Source organism: Teleopsis dalmanni, chromosome 2 (genome assembly GCF_002237135.1).
Source record: "Teleopsis dalmanni isolate 2A chromosome 2, ASM223713v2, whole genome shotgun sequence".
In the NCBI taxonomy this organism is placed as follows: Eukaryota; Metazoa; Arthropoda; class Insecta; order Diptera; family Diopsidae; genus Teleopsis; species Teleopsis dalmanni.
Window position 1 is genome coordinate 160,804,896 of NC_051847.1, and position 22,291 is coordinate 160,827,186.

At 27.9% G+C, this 22,291-nt stretch overlaps 1 protein-coding gene across 2 annotated transcripts in view; it reads left to right on the forward strand.

Annotated features, from left to right (window-relative positions):
* The first annotated feature begins 11,389 nt into the window (after positions 1-11,389).
* Positions 11,390-22,291, forward strand: part of LOC119685187 (acetylcholine receptor subunit alpha-like) — a 31,628-nt gene continuing 20,726 nt past the window's right edge. The window contains exons 1-4 of one of the 2 annotated variants that reach the window (XM_038099412.1): positions 11,390-11,689; positions 13,407-13,451; positions 14,220-14,329; positions 20,135-20,315. In XM_038099412.1, the coding sequence (XP_037955340.1) occupies positions 11,486-11,689; positions 13,407-13,451; positions 14,220-14,329; positions 20,135-20,315 (540 nt within the window). In that variant the 5' untranslated portion in view covers positions 11,390-11,485. The remainder of the gene's footprint in view (positions 11,690-13,406; positions 13,452-14,219; positions 14,330-20,134; positions 20,316-22,291) is intronic. The other variant, XM_038099413.1, reaches the window with a different exon arrangement.

The window sequence follows — 22,291 nt, forward strand, 5'->3', positions numbered from 1 at the left end:
ATATTTCCAATATATTTGAAAAGATAGTTTTAATTCTAAGAGGGTGAGGGTTTTTTGGTATTATCAAGATAAGCTCAAATTAATTTTTAAAGAAAAGATTTAAGGCACATTCGGTACAATACACAAACAAAAGAGATAAAACTTTCTTCAGCATTGTCTGCTCTGCGTTCTTTAACATAGATAAGTATCAATATTTTCATCTTCGTTTCCACGCAATCTCTCTTAATAAGTAAAACAAACTATCATAGCAGCCCTATGAACTATCTTTACTTAATGAATCATTCGGGATTAGTAGGTCTATACGATCGGATACAAGAATTAAAACACAAATTACTTCAATGAAATTCAAGATTATTCAATTATTTTTACTTAACAAATATGAATTGGAGATAAAATTAATATTTTAAATGTTACATATTGTAAGAATTGTGTAGTACAAATAAAAATCATCATTAGATGTCAATTATTGGAGATCAGTATCCATTTTTCTGCCCGAACTACTTTTTGGTAGATCACATGTTACGGACACGGGTGATCAGAGAAATTAAATATCAACACATGTACATATTTCAAGTACAGTCATTACTTAGAATTTATGAAAAAAGTCTATAACGAACAAGAAATCATACAACTGGTAGTGGGAGTCGATCTGCAGTTCTAAACGCTCGAATTGATTAACTGAAGTATTTCATGATACAGCATGTCCGATGTAATAATTTTACAGTTTGTGAAGTACAATTAATCGAGGAAGTGCTTTAATAAAAGTTTTTCAGGTATAAAAGTCAACTTTATCAATGGTATCTGTTGATGGCTAAATTTATAGTGTTAGAAAGCTTATATCTTTGTATATATATAGAGCAATATTATGGACTAATGAAAAAAAATAGCGTCTGGTTAATGTTCCAGAATATGATGGATAAACAGTAGCAAATATTACTGGAAAAGTTGTAGACTGGAAAAGTTAAGTTAATCTTTCTTTTTAACCAAGGAAAGATTATGACAATATGTGGCATTATTTTTCAACATTTTCTCATGTTTTTCAGATGTAGTTTCAGTGAAGTTAGTTGAACTCCAGATGTGTTTCATGTCTGCTTCGTCCTTAGTATCTTTCATGTGTTTGCATTATGTAATTGATTGTACGCAAGGATTATTGGTTAACCTGGGTTTCAAAGTTTGGAAAGCACTTTCTCAACGCAACTATTCTGCTGGACTAATCTCATAGTGGTCGTTGTCTTTAGGATTAATTAGTTTTCAAAATTTTTCGTTTTTTGTATTTTAGTGAAGTAATACGTTTTCGTAATACGTTGTAATACGTTTTCTGACCGTTGAAAGTTCAAGTAGCTCAGTCGATTGAATATTGAAATGGCAGATTTAACTTCAGGAAATTTATTATAATATCTTATAACATTAGTTAAGAAATGTAAGACTAAGTCTGAAATTATTTGCTCACTAACGTTTGTTAATGTCTTGTCGAAGACCATGGATTGGTTGACCATTAAAAGTTCAAGTAGCTCAGTCGATTGAATATTGAAATTTCCAGATTTAACTTATTTATTATCATATCTTATTATATTATATGTAAGACCAAGTCTGAAATAATTTGCTCACTAACGGTTGTTAGTGTCTTGTCGAAGAACATGGATTAGTTTTTCAGTAAAAAAGTTCTTTTAAAAGTTTTCATGTTATATTTAGCAGATTTAAATTACATACATAAACCATGTCTATTTAGTATAATATTTTGAATGGATGCAATTGGTCATTATATGACATATTACATGTGGCTTGTGCACTTTTTTCAAGTTTTATTCTGTTGCAATTGTCCAGATGTCCGTTATCGTTATGTATAGTTTTATATATTTGCACACATTCTGCAAATTTAGTCTAGCCTGGAGGCGCTAGATATGTAATTTATAATATAATATAAAAATTTTCTTAGCATACTTTCAGGGCTTGAAAGTACAGCTATTGTCTAACTGAAATGATCGTTATATTCCAGTGTAATTTATTTAAATTGGTATAATATTGAAATTTTTGGTTATTAGATCAACTGATATTTTTCTTGATTTGATGTCCAGGCCTCCGTCACTGTTATGTCTGTTACGTTAATATGTGCTAAAGAGTAAAATATTACTCTCACAAAGAACTCTCATACCATGGGTTATGAGAGATGCGCTTGTTTCTCATTGCGTAGTTGACAATTCTGAGATACTTTATGTTTGTATGTTTATGTTTGGTACTAATAAGCAATTTAATTGGAATATTTAAGGTGAAAACGAAGCTATTTTGCTACTCGTTGTCTATCAGGTATGCCACTGTTTTCCTTTTTCGCCATCTAGGTAGTGCCACCGCCTGGAGATACAAGATAAATAACTAAGCAAAATTGCACTTAGGAGAAAAATATTCAATATTCCATGTTTTGGTTCTTTTTTTTGTTGTTAATTCAAAAGTATATTGTTATATATTAATAATATTAATTAGAACAACACATATTGAAAATGCGTTTTTTTATTACATACTTCGTTTCAATATATAGTGCTCACAAACACTAAAATATTACTAAATATTACAATATATTAATTTTTATGGTTATATTTAGGAAAACTGATAATAAGATAGTAAAAACAAACCTTTTGATTTTACTAAACATTTTTCACAATTCATAGATTTTAGATATGAAAATATAAAACTATGAATTTGTTTATATATATGGTATTTTATTATTTTTAATAAGTCGAATTAACAATTTCTTTTATTGTAATTTATGTCTTTAACAGTGTTTAATTCCCAAAAACAGTATTTTCAGACAATAATATTATCAGATCTGATGATGAAAAATCATATATCCCATTAAAAATCATATCTTGTCAAATTCTCAGATTTTATATTATCTTTTTTTTTTTTAAGTAATAGGCTATTAAAGCACCCCGACCTAAAAGATCTATTGTGCGCCTAAAGGCCCAACTAGGACAATTTTAGACTGTTTATAAATCTTGTAATTGTTGTGGGCTTAATTTTACCTATTTGACTTGGGACTAATATCCCGCTTCCAAGGTAATTGAGTCTACGTCTTGCCACCGCTGGGCAGTTGCATAGAACATGTTCTGATGTTTCCTTCTCCTCATGACAGAGTCGACAGGAGTCACTTTCTACCACACCTATAATCTTCATGTGGTAATTAAGTCTACAGTGTCCTGTAAGAAGTTCAGTGTAGATTTTAATATCGTTTCTGCTAAGGCTAAGGATAGCATCAACTTTGATGTGATCAGGATCAATGAATCTTTTTGACTGTCGCATGCCTGTTTGGTCTCTCCAGTGCTCAAGTAGATGTCATTTCTCCCGTTCACATAATAAGCTATTTGTTACCCCGCAGAAGGGCTCTGGACCAATGAAAGGAGTACATACACCCTTCTTTGCTAGGGAGTCTGCTATTTCATTGCCCTCATGCCCTTCGTATCCCGGTACCCACATAAGAGTAACATAGTTCCTCGATGCTAGGGTGTTGAGAAGTTGAAAGCATTCCCAGACCAACTTTGATTGGAATAAGGATTTTGCTAAAGATTTTAGAGCTGCTTGACTGTCTGAAAGGATGCATATTTTGGTACCTCGGGTGCCCATTCGTATGCATTCTCTTGCACATAGCTCTAAGGCATGGACCGCTGCCTGAAAAATGGAAGCAGTTTTTCCCATAGCGATTGCTTTGTTATGTCTTGTTAATTAATGTAAGTGTGCAGCAACTGAAAATGTATAATCAAACCAGGGTTGCATTGCTGTTACTATTTTTTAGCAATTATTTTTGACTACGAAAATAAAGTAAGCAAAATGCAAATGCAACAACAAAACGTACACAATACAAATGTGTGTGCACGAAGCACGGTTAAAATTTTCAACCCTGAATAAAACTACCATATCCTTGCAGCAGCTGATCAGCTTACCTTTACGTGGATTTAAGTTAAGACAGATTAGTTATCCTAACTAATTTTAGAGTCTTGTTAGTTAGTATAAGTGTGCAACACCTGAAAATGCATAAACAAATTTCCCTATCCTTGCAGCAGCTGATCAGCTTACCTCTACGTGGATTTAAGTTAAGACAGATTAGTTATCCTAACTAATTTTAGAGTCTTGTTAGTTAGTGTAAGTGTGCAGCACCTGAAAATGCATAAACAAATTTCCCTATCCTTGCAGCAGCTAATCAGGTTACTTTTACGTGGATTTAAGTTAAAAGAGATTAGTTTTCCTAACTAATTTTAGTTGATTAATTATAATAAAATGGGTAAATATTACTGTTGTAGATTACGATCACGGATGGATCTTTTATATCTAATCATAATCACTTTTCTAGAAATAATTTCTTTTCTTATATTTTATTTCACTATTTTATAATAGTTAATAGTAATATTAATAATTAATAGTATTTTATATATTTTTTATGCAATTAAAATGCATTTCTTCAAACATATCCTGTAATTCTGTGAACTTGACAAATTTGTCAAGTATTGATAATTATTCACCATATTGCTTATTAGGTAAGTTTGATAATTTGACAAGGTTTTGGCATTCTATGTTGTAAATAAAAAGCTCTCTCTTGATAAATTTTCAAGTTACAAATAAAATATATGCTATTTACAAGCATTTTTTATTGTTATTTATATGCAAAATAACAAATTTCAAAATAGCATAATTATTTAATTTATCTCTTTTTATAGAAGTACTGTGAAAATATAAAAATAGTAATAAAATAAAATTTCATGTATTTTATGAAAACAGAAAAATAAAATTCCAACTGGTATTATTAATGATTAATTAATTTTATTAAAGCATTGTGAAAATATACAATAAATCAATAAGAATGATAAAATTCTAAATAGCAAATAACCAATTAAAAAAATAAAAGTGATGACAGATGATATGAATATAATAACTAGTTTACGCATTACTTATGATTTTTGTATACAAAACACTTTCACCATAGTGTGGAGAAAAACACTAAGTACTTGAGTTTTGAAATTTGTCAAGAATTGTTCAGAATAGTAAAAAGATTTTTGCTTTATAAAAACCTTGACTAATTGTCAATACTAAAACAAATTTGTCAAGTTCACAGAATAGGTGGGATAGTATATATTTACGACATATTATTTTAATTGTATTAATATTTGTTTAATATTTTTTAAAAATAATTGTCCTTAACTTATTTATATATGAAATACGTTTTTTGTTTATATGTAAATTAAAAATGTAGTGCAATTTCTGTTTAATATGATTCGGAATTATTTATATATAACAATGAGATGTGCAAAATAATCGTTTTATTTTAAAATTGTTCCAACTCGCTAGAGTTCCCTTTTTAGTACAAAATAACCGTTTCAGAAGCAACCAATGTGAATAGGGTGGGAAATTATTAGTCTTGTCAAAATTGCCACACATTATGAATACTTTTCAGTTTATCCGTAATATCTCACTAGTTTGTTTTGTCTCTACAAAAATTTGTGTTTATAATTAAGGTTAAATGTGATTACATAAAAGTGTAAGATTTAATTTAATGGGGAATTATATAAAATTTCTAACAAAACGGTAAGACAAATTAAGGTAAATCAGAATTGAGTGTAAAGCTTCGGACAAACAAAAATTATTGCATAACGTTTATTATGGCTGCAAACAAATTAAGGGATTTATATTTTTTTCTTGAAGGACCTTATTAATAAGTATGAATATAAATTATAAAACATATAATAAGTTAATCATTATATTTATAATAGTTATATAATACAATTATTAAGTGTTAAAGTATTTAATATTCGTTTTGCACATAATAATTCTGCAAATAATGCCCGATATAGCACATAATGTTTACTCAATAGTAAATACATGCTTAATGTACAAATGTTAACAAATGTTTACTTAAATACATATAATATGCATTTAGTTCTAGGTATTCGTTATTATATTATACTTCATGAAATGTCTATGTATGTAAATGAATGTATACATAAACAGCTAATGTTAATAAAAATTAATAAATTTTTTGTGTAAAATCAACAAAATGGGAAGGACTTGTGATGTTATAAATTTAAAAAAAATACAATTTCTCATAATATTAAGAACAAAATAAAATCATCCCCTTAAATTCTGCTACACATTTCATTATGACCTCCTAAAAGCATTTGAATAGACAAGAATTCCTGTTCAATGTGAATCGAAATCTATTAAACTTTAGAACGAACAAATGTTATGAAACATTTTTTTATTTGGAGAGAGTTTTATGTTAATTTTTTGTGTGAAATGGATGATAGTACTTACTACTAGGCTTAACAATTTAAAAAATATATAACAGTCATTACATTTGTGCAATATAAAATGGTCGATATTTGTGAACCTTATTGAATAATAAATTAAATAAATAATAAATTAAATGGATAAAATTTTAATTCAAAGTTTTGTGTTTAGCATTAAACTTACACGTCTACTGGAAACAAAGATTTCAAGAAGTTTAGGTGTATCACGATATTTATCTAATTTATGTATTTTTCTAGCAACTACACAAAAATTTGAAAAAATTATTTACAATTTTCCATCTATTGTAACATTAAATGAGCTCTAACCCAACGAAATGGACAAAATAATGTATTAAATTTCCATATAATATCAATTCAATAATATTTAATCAACAATAATTATACAAGATTTGTTAATCATGCCACACCTTAAAATATAACTTATAATAATAATAATATGTTTATTATTATACCAATATTTACCAAAACTGAAAACAAAAACTGATAGAAATGGAAAGAATACAGGCGCATGATTTTATCAGTGTCTATAAAAGAATATTCCTCTATGGGAAAGTAAAGTATTGACATTTCGTTATTGTTGCCTAATATTAGCAGAAATATAATAATCTAAATGTATCGGAAATAATAATAATCTAAATGTATCACTTTCATACTTATTACAAACACTGCCCGATACATTTAACTTTGTATAAGGCTAAATTATTATGTGTCTACACTGGGAATACTCGCAAAAAATTTTTGTACCCTGCAACTTTTTAAATAACGCTTACATATTACAATTACAATATAAAAATAATATGTATTTCCATTCGAGCATACAAATTTTATCTAGTCATTGTAGATGCCCTTTCAAATCCTTTTACACTGACTAGCAAAGGGACATGTTATTTGCACTAAACATATTTAAAAATTTAAAATAAAAATTATAGGAATTCTTATAGGATATAAGATTTCTCCGGTAAAATATCATACATGTCGTAGTATATTTCGGTAAATATGCGTCAAATTTTATTTATTGCAATTTTAGAAGTAAATTGATAAAAATATCTATTAATTTACTTAATCTACTCTACTCTACTCTTACTAAACCTATTGAAAATACTTTGTTAGTATACTGTTTGCTTCACTCTTCAAACTTTTTGGTTAATTTAAAGTGTTGTTTATCCAGAGTCTACACTTTCATCTACAACGTGGCCCACGACAGAAGCTTGTACGTACAATTTTTAATATTTAAAATATTAATACACAGATTTTCTTCAAACATGTTTAAGCTTAGCGGTCTTTTTGTTCTTTTTTATACCTATATCTCAGCTAAATTTAATAAAGAAGATTATTTTCTTCTTCGTCTACTTCTTTTCTCTCAACACTGAAAACAGAATTATGGTTTATGTTGGTCCATTTAGTTCTTGCGCTTTGTGTACCAGTTCGCCTATTATTTTACTAAAAGATTGCAATTGATGCGTCCATCAGTTGGATATTGGTTCTGCGAGCAGTTCAGGTAAATGTGAGGAGCACAGAATTTATGACATTGGATATAACCTGAATAAATTTACCCGATAAAGAGATAGCAATTATATCCACATAAGCTATAACGCTGTATCCGAATCGTTTCAATAGTTTTAACAAGATATTAACCGCTATGTTCCACAAAAGTGGAGAGAGAATTCTGTGGCGTATCCCGACAGACTGCTCTATAGGATTGAACACTTCCGATGTCGGAGGTGATAATTATAGTTCTGAAAAGAACCTCTAATTTCATGCTAATTTCATCAGAATATCGTCTAGGTTTAGGTTTAAAAGACATTTTACGATACCATTGGGGCATACGTGATGGAATGCTCCTCGATATCTAGAAAAGTGGCAAGTGTGTATTCCCTAAGAGAGATGGAGTGGTCAACTTTCGAAATCTGTGATATAGAGAAAAATATCGGGTTTATAGTATTCCTAATAAAAAGATCAAGAACCCTCTCCAGTACTTTGAGAAGAAATGAAGACACAGTAATTGCCCTATAACCCTTGGTATTGTAGTGTATCATTTTCCCTGTTTTGGAAAAATCCAGCAGCTAAGGATAAGTTTGAGACAACTATTATATATGCTAAGAAGCTAGGAAAGGATGACAAATTCACCTTGTTCAATGTCAGTGAAAACATTGCCGTCCGCATCTGGAGATTTATACGGTTTAGAGGCCCACTTGATTTCCGTGTTGGTCACTTGAAACGGATTGGGATTTGACTTAAGTTGATATAAATATATCGGAGGTTACACTCCTGGAAAGTGCCTTTTTAGAAGGATGTCAAGACTTTCCTTAGAGCCCAAATATAATCAAGGGTCTTGTGGGTGTAATTGAGAATTTTGCGCAGCCGGTTAGACTCAGAGAAGGTTTCTATGTTACCACAGAAATTTTTCTATGCTGCCCTTTTGGCCTGCCTAATGGCGTATTTGAATTCCCATTATTTCTCTTTATATAGTGCCTAGTTTCCTGTGGCTTTAGAGCAGTTGAAGTATTTTCTGCAAGTTTTGCGGAGGTCTGTAAGACTAAGGTTCCACCAAGAAATTCGGAGGGTTTACAGGACGAAATTGTGGCACATCTAAGTACTGATGTAAGAAGGTCAACTGCTCGATCAATATCGGAACAATTGAGAATGGTGGAAGCGACCAACTGTAATTGGAATTCAGATTGATATGGATGAACTGTGCATTATAGAATTCACCGCCAAATCAAGATCGAAAAGGAACAATCTTGCGATACCTACCAGTTAGTAAGAAAATGAGAGGAGTGTTCACTAATCAGAGTAATATCGAGAATTTTCTTTCTGTTTGAAGTGATGAGGGTTGGTTCCCTACCTATGTTACCAACTCAAGGTTATCTGCAAGAATGATATCAAAAAGACATTCATCACGAGCATTAGTATCGGTACTGCTTCACATCTCGTGAATTGCATTAGCCTCAGCTCCTATGGCCGGTCCTCTTGTTATTTGCCCCTGACATCAGAAGCTTAATGAGTCCTGTGGTGGTGTGGCACCGTAATCGTGTGCCCTGTATGCTGAGACAACCACGTTGCTGAGCCATGGCTATGTTGTCATTGTCGTTGAACCTAGGGAGTAAAAAGGCATTAATGTTGTTTTTTACTAAGATGCAAGATCTGGGTTTATGTTGACCTTCTATGAATACTGTACGGTATCCGCTTGTAGTCAGTCCGCAAATCCGATTGTTTGCAGTCCAATGTTCTTTGATCAGCAAAATGTCCTCTCCTTTTTCGTATAAGCGGAGGGTGAGGGCTGCCAAAGTAGTTTTAGAATGTTGGAAGTTAATTTGAACAACCTTCAACAGACTAAATATTTTCGATTATGATGCTTTTGAGTTTATCCACGTCCGACATCAGGGAGGTATCACGGGGAACATGTTAAGAGGTCGCCAACCAGTTCGGGAGACAAGATAACGCTGCCTCCGTCTTCGGAGGAGAGTGTGCTGATTATATCAGGTGTCCTTTCGTTGGGATAATTGGTCACAGAGGTGGAATCGGTTCTAGTGGTTTCTATTGCGGGGTTGCAGAGGAGCGAGAGATTGTCCGTTGAGAACTACAAATGCTTTGATGAAAACATTTTTAGGGTCAATGACTTTCGTGCCCTTCCAGTCATGGGTGGGGAGTTCGGTGTTACCTGCCTTTTGAAGGGAGAAAATTTCCTCACGCGAGGTAAGTTCCGAAGAATGTCAAGCTTTGGAGCGGGGGCGTTGTGGAATGTTATCCACCGAAATAGTTCCAAGTTGTTTGCAAGGCCAGAGTACCCCAACCATCGCTTGTTAGTAGAGATCCGTGCAGCGTTTGTCTGAGCAGGTGATGATTTTAATGTGACCCTGGTACCAGCCAGCGTCACGACACTGAGGGTTCAGTGTTTAGGGTAATAACCTTTATGTATACCTAAAGGAGAGCCTCCGCCACCTTCTTCCAATTTGCTGGTTAGATGCGGCAGAAGGGGCAGAAGTTGATGAAATGTCAAAGGGCCAAAAATTTTCATTTTCCCTTGCCCACTTTAGTGATGCCCTTACGCTTTCAAAGAGCGAGTAAAAGTCCGCAACGTTTAGTCTGGAAAGAATGCTGTAGGCTAACCTACGTATCAGGATCGTGTACCAGAATTGGTGCTGGTTGCTTTTGAAGCGGTTAGCACTTTTGTTTTGGCTGAGGCATCAGCAGAAGAGCAGGAGGCAAAGTTACCACCTGACACAATTGCCGAGGTGCTCGACGGCGGAGCAATTCTTGTTCGGGTTGTCTGAGGAGGTACTCTAGACGGAGTAGGCCCTTGTCTAATAAGGCTTGAACTCCCCCCTGAATCGTTAGGTGTTATGTTGGTGCTGTGTTTTGATTTATTCATTCTAAAAAGGACTCCACTCAAAGCCGCTATTTAGCATCCATAAGTGTAGTCACTGAAGAGAAGTCCCATGGTTATCTAATACGAAACGGTCATTACCAAAGAATGCTGGAGCCCCTGAAGATGACAACATCTAGAGAGGTGGTTAGATCATTTTGGCACTACCCAGAGTGTTTCACGTGGTGGTGATTTAAATTACTACCTTATTTATTTATTGGTACTCCGATATAATTTAAATATTCTGATACTTCGAATATTGCAGGTACAGGTGTGTTTTAAGTCAGGCACGAATCAGTGATATAGAAGGATTAAGAATTTCCTGCTTAATAATAAATAACTCCGTTTTGTCTAATTATTGAAAATGTATTCTCAAAGTTATGTTGTGATGTTTTAATAAAAAAATATCTTTCAAAGAACGAAAAATGCGTAACCTTGACCGTAACGAAGAGAAATTGTTAAAAAACATTTATTTTTTATAACATTTTTAAATATAAAAATTAAGAAAATATGCTACTTAATACAAAAATTGTTGTATTTTCATCATATTAAACATTATATCCAATTATTAATTGATTAAATTTATATACTGTATACTGTATAATATGTAAATATTAATTCAATTCACTTTTTAAGTTTGATTTCTAAAAATGTGACGTTAATTTACTTCAATTATTTTGTTTTTATTTAATATTGCTTCAATTTATCTAACATAATCAAAATTGCAGGTTTCTGAAATAAAAAAGTTATGCTGCAACCCTATAATAATCATCACATTTAATATAAGCATAAAATTTCGATTAAATATATACGAAATTTATATCTGGTCATGAGATTTTCAACTATTGAAACAATAAGAGCATGGCTTTTATCTGCATTAATGGTGCATGGCGCAGTTGCTGGAAATCCTGATGCAAAAAGGCTTTATGATGATCTTTTAAGCAATTATAATAAATTAGTACGTCCAGTATTTAATACAACCGATGTATTAAAAGTATGCATAAAATTGAAGTTATCACAACTAATTGATGTGGTGAGTAAAAATTGATAGGATATTTAAATAGATCTGTAACGTATTTTAATAAAAAATTTTATGTATAACATAAATATATAAATGAAAGGGAATCGTTATTTATATATTTTTAATAAATTTATTTAAATACAGTACTTTAGCTTTTCATTAAACTTACTCAATTTGATTTAATATATTTATATATTTACCGTTTGAAACGAACTACCAGTTATACTGAACTATATTTAAATACAATAACATTTTTTATTTCGGTTAATACGACGTATAAATCCACTATAAACAATAGTATTTGTAAGCTCAAATTTTCTATATTGTTTGAAATCGGAATTTTTTTCAATGTATTATTTGACTACTTATAAACTACATTTACCTAATTTCAAAGTAAAAAAAAATTATAAGTTCTATACAATATATATATGAAATTATAAAAATTTTATTACAAGGAGTCCGAAAAATTTCAAACTTGAATAACGTAATTTGAAAACTAGGATGGCTCTGGATGTGTTTTGAAGTCCGATTCAAGCAAAAACTACTGTTCGTTGGTTGGTTGCAGTGGCAGGTCAGCAAACAACTTTCCATTGACTTTGCAAGAAACCTGGAAACAGAAAAATATAGACCTGATGTATCTCCACGAATTTATATAATTTAATGTCTTTTTTCTTTACCGATCAACAGTCTGATAAACTATTAAAAAGTACTTCCGTAAAAACCTGTTTCTTTTGGATGCCAGAGTTGGCCATTCACAGAAAAAGAAGTTATTCTTTTTTCCCTTAAAGTTCCACAACTTCTGCAATGACTACTATAAGAAGTGCGCAGTTTTTCTGTGTGAGTTTCCAAGATCTAGTCTTATTGTAAGCGGGTCATGACAGTACCACCAGTGTTATATCTAGGAAAACACCAAAGCGGGTCTAACCGTCTGCTTTTTAATTTCTTTTAATAAAACCAAGCCTATAAAGTGCTTTATGTCTGGAAATTGTGCAAAAATTTCTGCTCCTAATCAGCAGTCTATTTCGGAGCCATCCCTAAAGATTGAAATATTGTAGTTCACCTGAAAGTTTTTTTTCATTCGTCTTTTGATGGATTTAGATAATCCGCTGTCATCTTAAACATATAGATTGGAAATGTGCCTAGAATTCGGCTATGTTTATAGATACAATTATGACTAGCTCACCAGGTATTTAGATTTTCACACCTGTTAAAACTTCGTCACTATACTGTGGACACAGTAAAGCATTTTTTTATTTTACGACACATTATCTAGAATTACCATTATTTGTAATATATAGGTTATTGTGGTTTTTAAGCATCAGCCCCACGTTTGGTCGGTCTTGATTTGCCAGAAGCCATGGTCCTCAAGTCTGCTGAAACTTTGCAGCTTCTCTCGCTCAAACACGTCACACTATAATCTAAACCAATACTATTGGTAGTTCTGTGTGGTACTTACGAAGTAGGCTGGTATTGGATTTCCTGTCTATTGTCAGTGAACAGGAACTCTGTAGTCAGCAAGCTCACCTGTACCTAAGCCCCTACACCTTGTCAAAGCTTCTACCAATTAGAAGGAAAAGGACTGTATTATCAAATTAAATAAATAAATATAAATATTTTTTACATAAATTATGTATATAAGTACAGAAATATAAATTTAATTTTTTTTAAGTTTACCTAAAATCATTTTTAAATATAAATAAATAATATATATTTATTTTTATTTTTTTAGAATCTTAAGAATCAGATAATGACAACTAACCTATGGGTTGAACAGGTATGTGTACTGTGTGGAACAAATAATTCCGTTGAAACTTCTAGAATAGTATGTTTATGACAATAATATAATGACTTTCTATATATAGATAAATCTATAATGGATCAGAAGATACTACATATATATAATAACTTATACATTGCCATTTAAAAATATTATTTTTGGATTTTTTTAAAACTGAAATTTTTAACATTTTTAAGACTTTCTGTTGCCAAATCAATCAGTTATGTAAGAACCTTTAATTAGAATCACAAAATATGCGATTTTCGTTTTATTAATTAAATTGGAAATTTTAAGTGTACAATGAACATAAAATTACTTGAAACAATAGCAGAAATATATTGCTGTTTTTGCTTAAAACCTTAACCCTTCTGTAACTAAATACGCTTAAAAAAGCAACATTGAGAACTTTAGTATTCAAATAAGTTATTATTTGTAGTATGTTTAACATATTAAAATGTTGTTATCGAACCAAGAAAATAGTTATCGATATTATTTCACATAATAATTTAAAAGCAGAAAGATAAATAAGGATAATGATTTTAGGAGTCGAGTTTGACAAAGAAATTAGATTTAGAACCTTAAAATACATAAAAAAATGCACTAAAGTAGACATATAATTACGGTAGACAATACTCACGAAATGATATCTATTGCAATTACTAGGATTCTACTTATACAAAAATTATTACCAATATGGTAATCTTCTTATTACTGTCATAGTTAATGATTTGAAGTTGCCTGAAATTTTTTTTTCTATTAATTTAGTCTTGGTATGACTATAAGCTACGTTGGGAACCGAAGGAATATGGTGGTGTACATATGTTACACGTGCCATCGGATCATATTTGGCGTCCAGATATTGTTCTCTATAACAAGTAAGTTTATTTATAAAATAATTTAGTTCAATAACCGAAAAAGACTACATTAAACCATATCACCTATGCAAAGGTATTATATATAAAAATGACTTTCTTGCAGAATACTATCTTAGAATTAAATATTTGGTGAGACAATATTATATCTTTTAAGAGAGAGTTAATCTGATTCTCTTATATTTGTTTATTTTTTGTGGAAACTGTGCTTGGGTGCAATATTATATAATAAAAAAAGTATATATTAAATAGAAGTCATAAAAATATTTTGCTAGAAATCCTAATTAGATAAAGTAATTAAAAATATTTTGATAACTTATAGATTCCTTAATTCTTGTAGCTTAAAGACACATTTAAGTGCATTTCAACTTATATTAACTTTTAAAAAAATTTTATACATTGATTGCCACAGGAATTATAATTTAAGCTGTAAAAAAGTGTATTAGAAAAAGTTGCTTTAATTCTATTAATATTTTAATATACATTAATTGCAATAGTTGCTTTATAAATTAACTATGATATACTGTTTTCACACGAAAGTTTTGATTGTAATATCAACGGTCAAATATAATATTTTGATGTAAAATTAGTTGGACTTAAATTTTAAACATATCGGATATGGCACAATGTAAATACATATATTTAGGATATATGAAAGTTTTCTTTCATTTTGCATTAAAACTTAATCCATTCTCAAAACTATTCAGAATAGCATAAGTTCATAGAGTACTGCATCGATTAGAGTCAATAACATTGAAACAGTTAATTCAATTTAGAATGGATTCCTTTTACAATTAGATTTGATATATTTTAATCTTAAAATCTATTTTGAAATGGTATTTTAAAATAAAATAAAATTTTATTAAAAAATGGTAGTTTTGTTATTTGTCGTATGCCATATGCTGGCGTATCATCAATTACTAATTCTTAGATAATCTAGGAAGAGTAAATCAAAAGTAAAATAAGTAATCAATCAAAAACGCTATAACAACATAAGAAAATCAGGTTCACAACAAATTTTAGTATATTTGAATAAATGTAGGGTTAGGTCCTACATTTATTTAGGGATCTATTTCTTTTTCATACACCATGTTTGCATTCAGTAAATAAACGTTTTGAAGTGAGGTGGTATTTACTATATCTTTTAACAAATTTTATAATTCTGTTAAGCAACTTTTATAATATTTATTATACAAATACTTTATATAGTAAACATTATAGCAAACAAAACTAAATATAATTAATATACTATAATAAAACACAATAAGTACAAACTGTTTCTAAAAACTGCTTACTCTTTAAGGTTTTTGATTTTTTTAAATAATTAGAAAAATATTGTATTTTAGAAATATTATAAGTACAATTTTTAAATAACATTATACCAATTTATAAAATCCAGAAAAACGTTTGGTATATCTATTACTTTTATTTTTTATTAGTTAAAAAATAGAAAATATTATTATTTAATCTATTGGTTTCATTCATTAACCACAATTCTAAACATTTCAATTTTATTATTATTCTAATCAAGTATGAACTGCGACCAGTAGTATACACTTCTCGTTTGTAAAATTATATACACCAGGGCTGTCCAAAGCACGGCCCAAATGCGGTCCGCGACATATTTTTAATCTACTACAATTGCGCGAATTTTCTTTTGGTGTACTGGTAAAACCACATTATTTTATTTTTATAATACACCAAGTAAATGAAATTAAATTGATAAATTAATAAAACTTAATTTAACATTATTATCGTATTTATAATGTTATAATGTATTTATAATAACAATTATGAACGTATGTATTTGTTTCTGCGACCCTCCAATCTGTACAGTGATTGGTAGTGGCCAGCGATTGCTTTTCGTCTGGACAGCCCTGATATACACAACTAATATTAGATAAATAAAAGTAAGACATGAAATCATGTAAATAATAAATACTATTTACATATATTAAAAATAAAAGTAAATCTTTAAGAATAATTCAAAATTCATATTAAAAAAAATTGACTCTTTAATGCAATATTTCTGTATGAAGAATATTAATGTTTTTACACACACCAACTATTTAAAAAAATATCTTTGTCGTGTGGCTTGCGGGAGACGTAAATGTTTTGTAAAATTGTTATTGTTTCGTTTACAATTTATTATTATATTTTTATTATAATATTGTTTATATTATTTTAATCACAGCGATTAATACAGCATTTGTGAAACAATATTTTTTCCTGGCTCGCTCTTTTTTCTTGTATTCATATTGTATAATATGTTTTACGCATGCCAGTGTGTTTACCTTTTGTAATAAAACTAAAATAAAATGCACTAATATACGTGCATTTTGTTTTTATGCACGTATAGAGTAGCAGTACAGTCCATTTTTACTACTCTGTTTTGAATATATTAATGTAAAGTTAAATTCCGACTATAATTAAACCAAGAGAAAATACCATATAAAAATTATGGTAATAATATCATAATAATAATAATATATAATAATAATATATGTACATATACTTTCAATTAAAATATTCATTATATATATCTGTGGCTTTTATCCACTTTCTAAATGAATAAATGCTTCTTTATATTTCCACGTTATTGTATTTCAAATATGTTCAAAAGCAGTTTTCTTTATTTAGTTCATGTAAAAACTCAATTTGCTTTTTATGTGAAAATTTATTCATCACATCCTGAATATTATAAATACAAGATATATAATATTCTGTTATATTATATTATAAATATAAAATATACATAATAATATATTATATTATTATCGTTCCTACTTTTATTCCTACTTTCTTCTTCTTTGCGGATTTCAGTTCATCCAGCTTGTGCAGGCACATACATTATATATTTTATAACTCACAGAAGCAAAACTTAATGAATATTTAAATATTTGTCTTTGTCAACAAATATGGATCAATGAGTGCAATTTTTTTAGTTAACCTCCACTTGGCAACACTCTCTTCTATTATTTCCTTTCTACTAATATAAATTTAGTCATTAAATATCTTTCCTGAATTGAGAAAAATACATAGATTTAAACAGAATTCCACAAATTACTTAATTATTCGTAAAATGATTATACGGTTGCAGTTTAATTATAATATCCAGTCAAATTTTTGTAAAGATTTTGTAAATTGTAACAGTGAGATTTCTCTCCATTAACTGTTATTGCCTTTTTTGAGCATTCGTTCCAAGGTAAACACCATCGCAATATGATGGTGCAGTTTTACTGTCATTATGTCTAGGATAGTCTTAAGATATCTATTAGTGTTTTCTCACTAAACGAATATTACATTAAATTACAAGATGAAAATTTTTTTACAGAGTACATAAAGAAAACCGTTTCATTAATTCTTGTACATTAAAAGATCTGCTATGCATGCATCTGTTAAAAATGTGTCTTCTTACAATTAGTATTTCATATTCTACAGTGTTCACATACGATTTAACATACAATTGAAATATTTTTTCCATACTGCAAGCCATACTTAATTCTATTTAATTATTCTTATTTCTTATATTCTATTCTTATTAATTATATTTTAACATATTAATAGGTGTACACCTATTTATTACTCCTATTTATTAATAGGTGTATTTATATTTTATTGGCTATTACCAATTAGAAATTAAAAGGTATTGAAACTCTGTTTCTGAAACAGAGCCGCCAAGCTTTTTTTAAACAAGTTTTTAGAGCAAAAATTTGATAAAAAAAACAAAGAAAATGTGAACAAGAATTATGTATTTCTATATAAATACATTATATATTCTGTACAGTGATAAATATTTAACTAAAATGATATTAAGTTACATTAATCCTCTTATGACAAAAATGGCATTGTTTCAAATATCTTGTATTATTTTTGATTAAATTGCAGGATGATTTATATGCATGATTTAACATAAAGTTTTGTATTATTTTGGTATATTTGTGGACTTAATATAACATTTTTATTTAACACTAAGAAACAAACTTATTTGAATGACAATCATTATAAAATATTTCAATTGCTCTGTGCAGTTTTTATCGCTTACGCTAGATATAAATATATATCTTTTATATATTATGTATACATTATAATCAGATCAAACAAAATTAATTTTTAAAATTGTGTGTAATATAAAATAAAATCAATGAAATTAATCTGATACAAGATTTTATATAATTATGTCTATTTCTATAACTTACACCAAAATTTTATGAATTTAATTTTCATATTATATAAAATGTATATTTAAATTGAAATACCGTAAAAGTCAAAAATATTAACATTAGTTTTACGGCAATTTTTTATTATATTATTATGACGCATGCCATTTGTTTTAACTTTCACTAAACTGTTGCAAATCATACTCATTGCGGTTACGTTCTAAGTTCTTTAGGAGTTAGGGAAAACAAATTTTCCATAAACTACCTATATATACGTTGCTAAACAACTATATATATTGGGTTAGTGTATAATTACTGCGGCTCACTTGCCAATTTTTCAAAAAATAAACTTATACCTTGTGTTTACTATGTCATTTTAAATGACAATTATAATTGATTGGTGTGTTAAATGCGTCTTCATTACATGACAAGAATGCAAATATGATATCATATGACTATCCGTTTTCATTATACTGAGGATATTTGGCATTCAAAATGACTAGTGAAAACGAGGCATAACGTTTGTTTTACAGTTATATGACCTGTGCTACAATTTTTAGTGCTGGTAAAAAATTTATTTTTATACAGAACGAAGTTATATTTACGTATGTACAATACATACATTTTCAAATATTTGTACTGAGACTAATTTTGCAGATCATAATAGCAATATTATTTTATATAAATAATATAGCTAAAAATGCTGTTTAATAAATTTCTCTATTACGCTTATATAATATAATATAATATAATATAATATAATATAATATAATATAATATAATATAATATAATATAAATATAATATATAATAATATATAATATAATATATAATAATAATAATATATAATATAATATATAATATTAATAATAAAATATAATATAATATATAATAATATAATAATATATAATATAATATATAATATGTATAATAATATATAATATAATATATAATATTATACTATGATATAATATAATATAATAAATAATATAATATAATATAATATAATATATAATATAATAATAATATATAATATAATATATAATAATATAATAATATATAATATAATATATAATATAATAATAATAATATAATATAATATAATAATAATATAATGATATAATATGATAAATATATAATAATATAATATAATAAATAATATAGTATATACATAATATAATATAATAAATAATATAATATAATAAAAAAAAATATTAAATATAATAAAATAAAAAATAAATAATATAAAATATAATATATAATATATATAATAAAAATATATATAATATAATATAATATAATATAATATAATATAATATAATATAATATAATATAATATAATATAATATAATATAATATAATATAATTCTAAATAAATATTAATATAATTTCTATATAGCTAATCCAGTAAATAAACTAATCGAGTTTAATTATTGATGTTTAGAATTCTAAAAATCAATGAAATAAATGTGTATGTTTGAGAACTAAATATATAATTTTATATTTGGAATTTTGCAATATTTTATTATTTGATTAATATATATTGTAATAAACATATGGGGTTAAAAAAAAATTACGTTAACTCGTATATTCATATAAAAACTCTAAAAAAATATAAATGAAAATTGATGTTGAAATGATAAATACAGCGCCGATGGTAACTTTGAAGTGACTCTTGCAACTAAAGCCACAATTTACTCTGAGGGACTAGTTGAGTGGAAACCACCGGCTATTTACAAATCATCATGTGAAATAGATGTAGAATATTTTCCATTTGACGAACAAACATGTGTACTCAAATTCGGGAGTTGGACATATGATGGGTTCAAGGTAGGTTATTAAGCGATTTTCAAAACATCAGGCTTTAAAAATTATAAGACACAGTATGTTGCATTACTTTTATATATATATATGTATGATTTAATTAATATTAACTTACTTTGTACAGAATTATTAACTTTTTTGTTATTATTACATGGAATACACTTTATATACAATAGAATTTCAATCGACTGAGTTAGTCATATTTGGTACATATTTAAAAATACATAAACTGAATTATTGACAATAATTAACTCATCGAAATGAAAATTATATTGTATTGACATTACCAAAGAAGTTCAGTGTATATGAATGTTACGCAAATGAAATACCAAACTTTATTAAACAATAGTTATCTGAAAAAGATTTATATTCAGTTACATATTAAAATTTACTTAACCAATGTAATTTTAAAATTATTAAAAGAAATTAAATTAATATGTATAAAAAATAACATCCATTATTAAAATTTATGAATTGAATGTCATCGTTATTTATACTTCTTGGTTTCAGTTTTTTTAATTTTTATTTAAATTATGTTATAAAAATTTGTCATTTTTTTAATTAAATATTATTGATATCTAGTTAATCTATATTAAGCACTAACGTCATTGTGTATCAAGTAATTGAAAATTTTAAAAATCCTATACCAAATATTTTTTTTCTATGCCCAATCCTAACACTAGTATTTTTTTTCTAAGCAATCCTAAAATATATAAAAACAAATTTTTAAATACCCAACGAAAAATAATTTTGCTTACGTTATCATTATCATATAACATTACTTAATTATAAGGTTCAGGATAAATAGCAATATTATTAACAAAATGTTAAGGTAATCATCACATATAAAGGAATATCGATTGTAATTATAATAATAGTTATTCGTAAGTCAAACGTCTAAAATCTCTTATTTCATAAATAATAGCTTTGTATGAAAAGTACTTCTATTTGATAAATTTAGTAAAGGATTTTAATGCGACGTCTAATCAATTGTGGCGAATACATATATATCCAAAGTAGATTTAAAGTTATGTGCTTTAAGAACTGAAGTAGTAGTATATATAAATCATCAAATTAAATTTTGTGCAGTGGCACATATATGTAGTGAAATTTTATTTTAAGAACGTATATAATAGTCCTATTTACGAATAGAACCGAATGTAGTAGCAGAGTTATGAAATTGTTTTATTATGTTAACTGCGAACAAGTTTTATACTATACCATTGGTGCCGCAATATATAGCATATATATTTGTATATTTATGCTATAAGTATTTAGTATGAATTTAGTATTACATTTAGTATTACTTATTTTCAAATGAAAAGATGCCAATTACACCTATTTAAAATTGTGACTACGGATAGAACGAATGCGGGTACGGATGTATTTAGGATATTAGAAGAAACAGTTATTACTCGAATATTCTAACAGCACTCAAGTTCAAGTATGCTGTCAAGCCTTCTTATAACATCATTAATTTTTTCATAATTTTTAATGTTAAATCAGCTCAATGAAAATCAGAAGTGTACGTTCATTTTTACTCACTATAAAAGACATATGTGTGAGATTTAGCACATTTTTTTGGTAGAAATTAGTTGCAATGAAACAAGAAGATTATAAACAGTATTTATTTCTTGTAAGAATTATTTTGCACTTTCTCATGCATTTTTTGATGTTTTCTTATTTTTTTGTGAAAATTTTAAAACTTAAGTTTTTGCTAAATAATAATATAAGTACTATAAACACAAATATAATTTAAAATATTATTGTAAATATATCTATGATGTTTGTTATATAAGCCGGATACCAATATGATATATTTTATATTTTTAACCTTTTTTGGTCCTACCGATTATCATATCTTATTTATTCGAGTAAAAACATCGTATGGAAATTTAGATGATTGTAAATATGTCAAAAAACCTGGTAATTTCACATGCTTTGTCGTAAAGGCGCAATTTAAGGAACATTTAACTGCATTA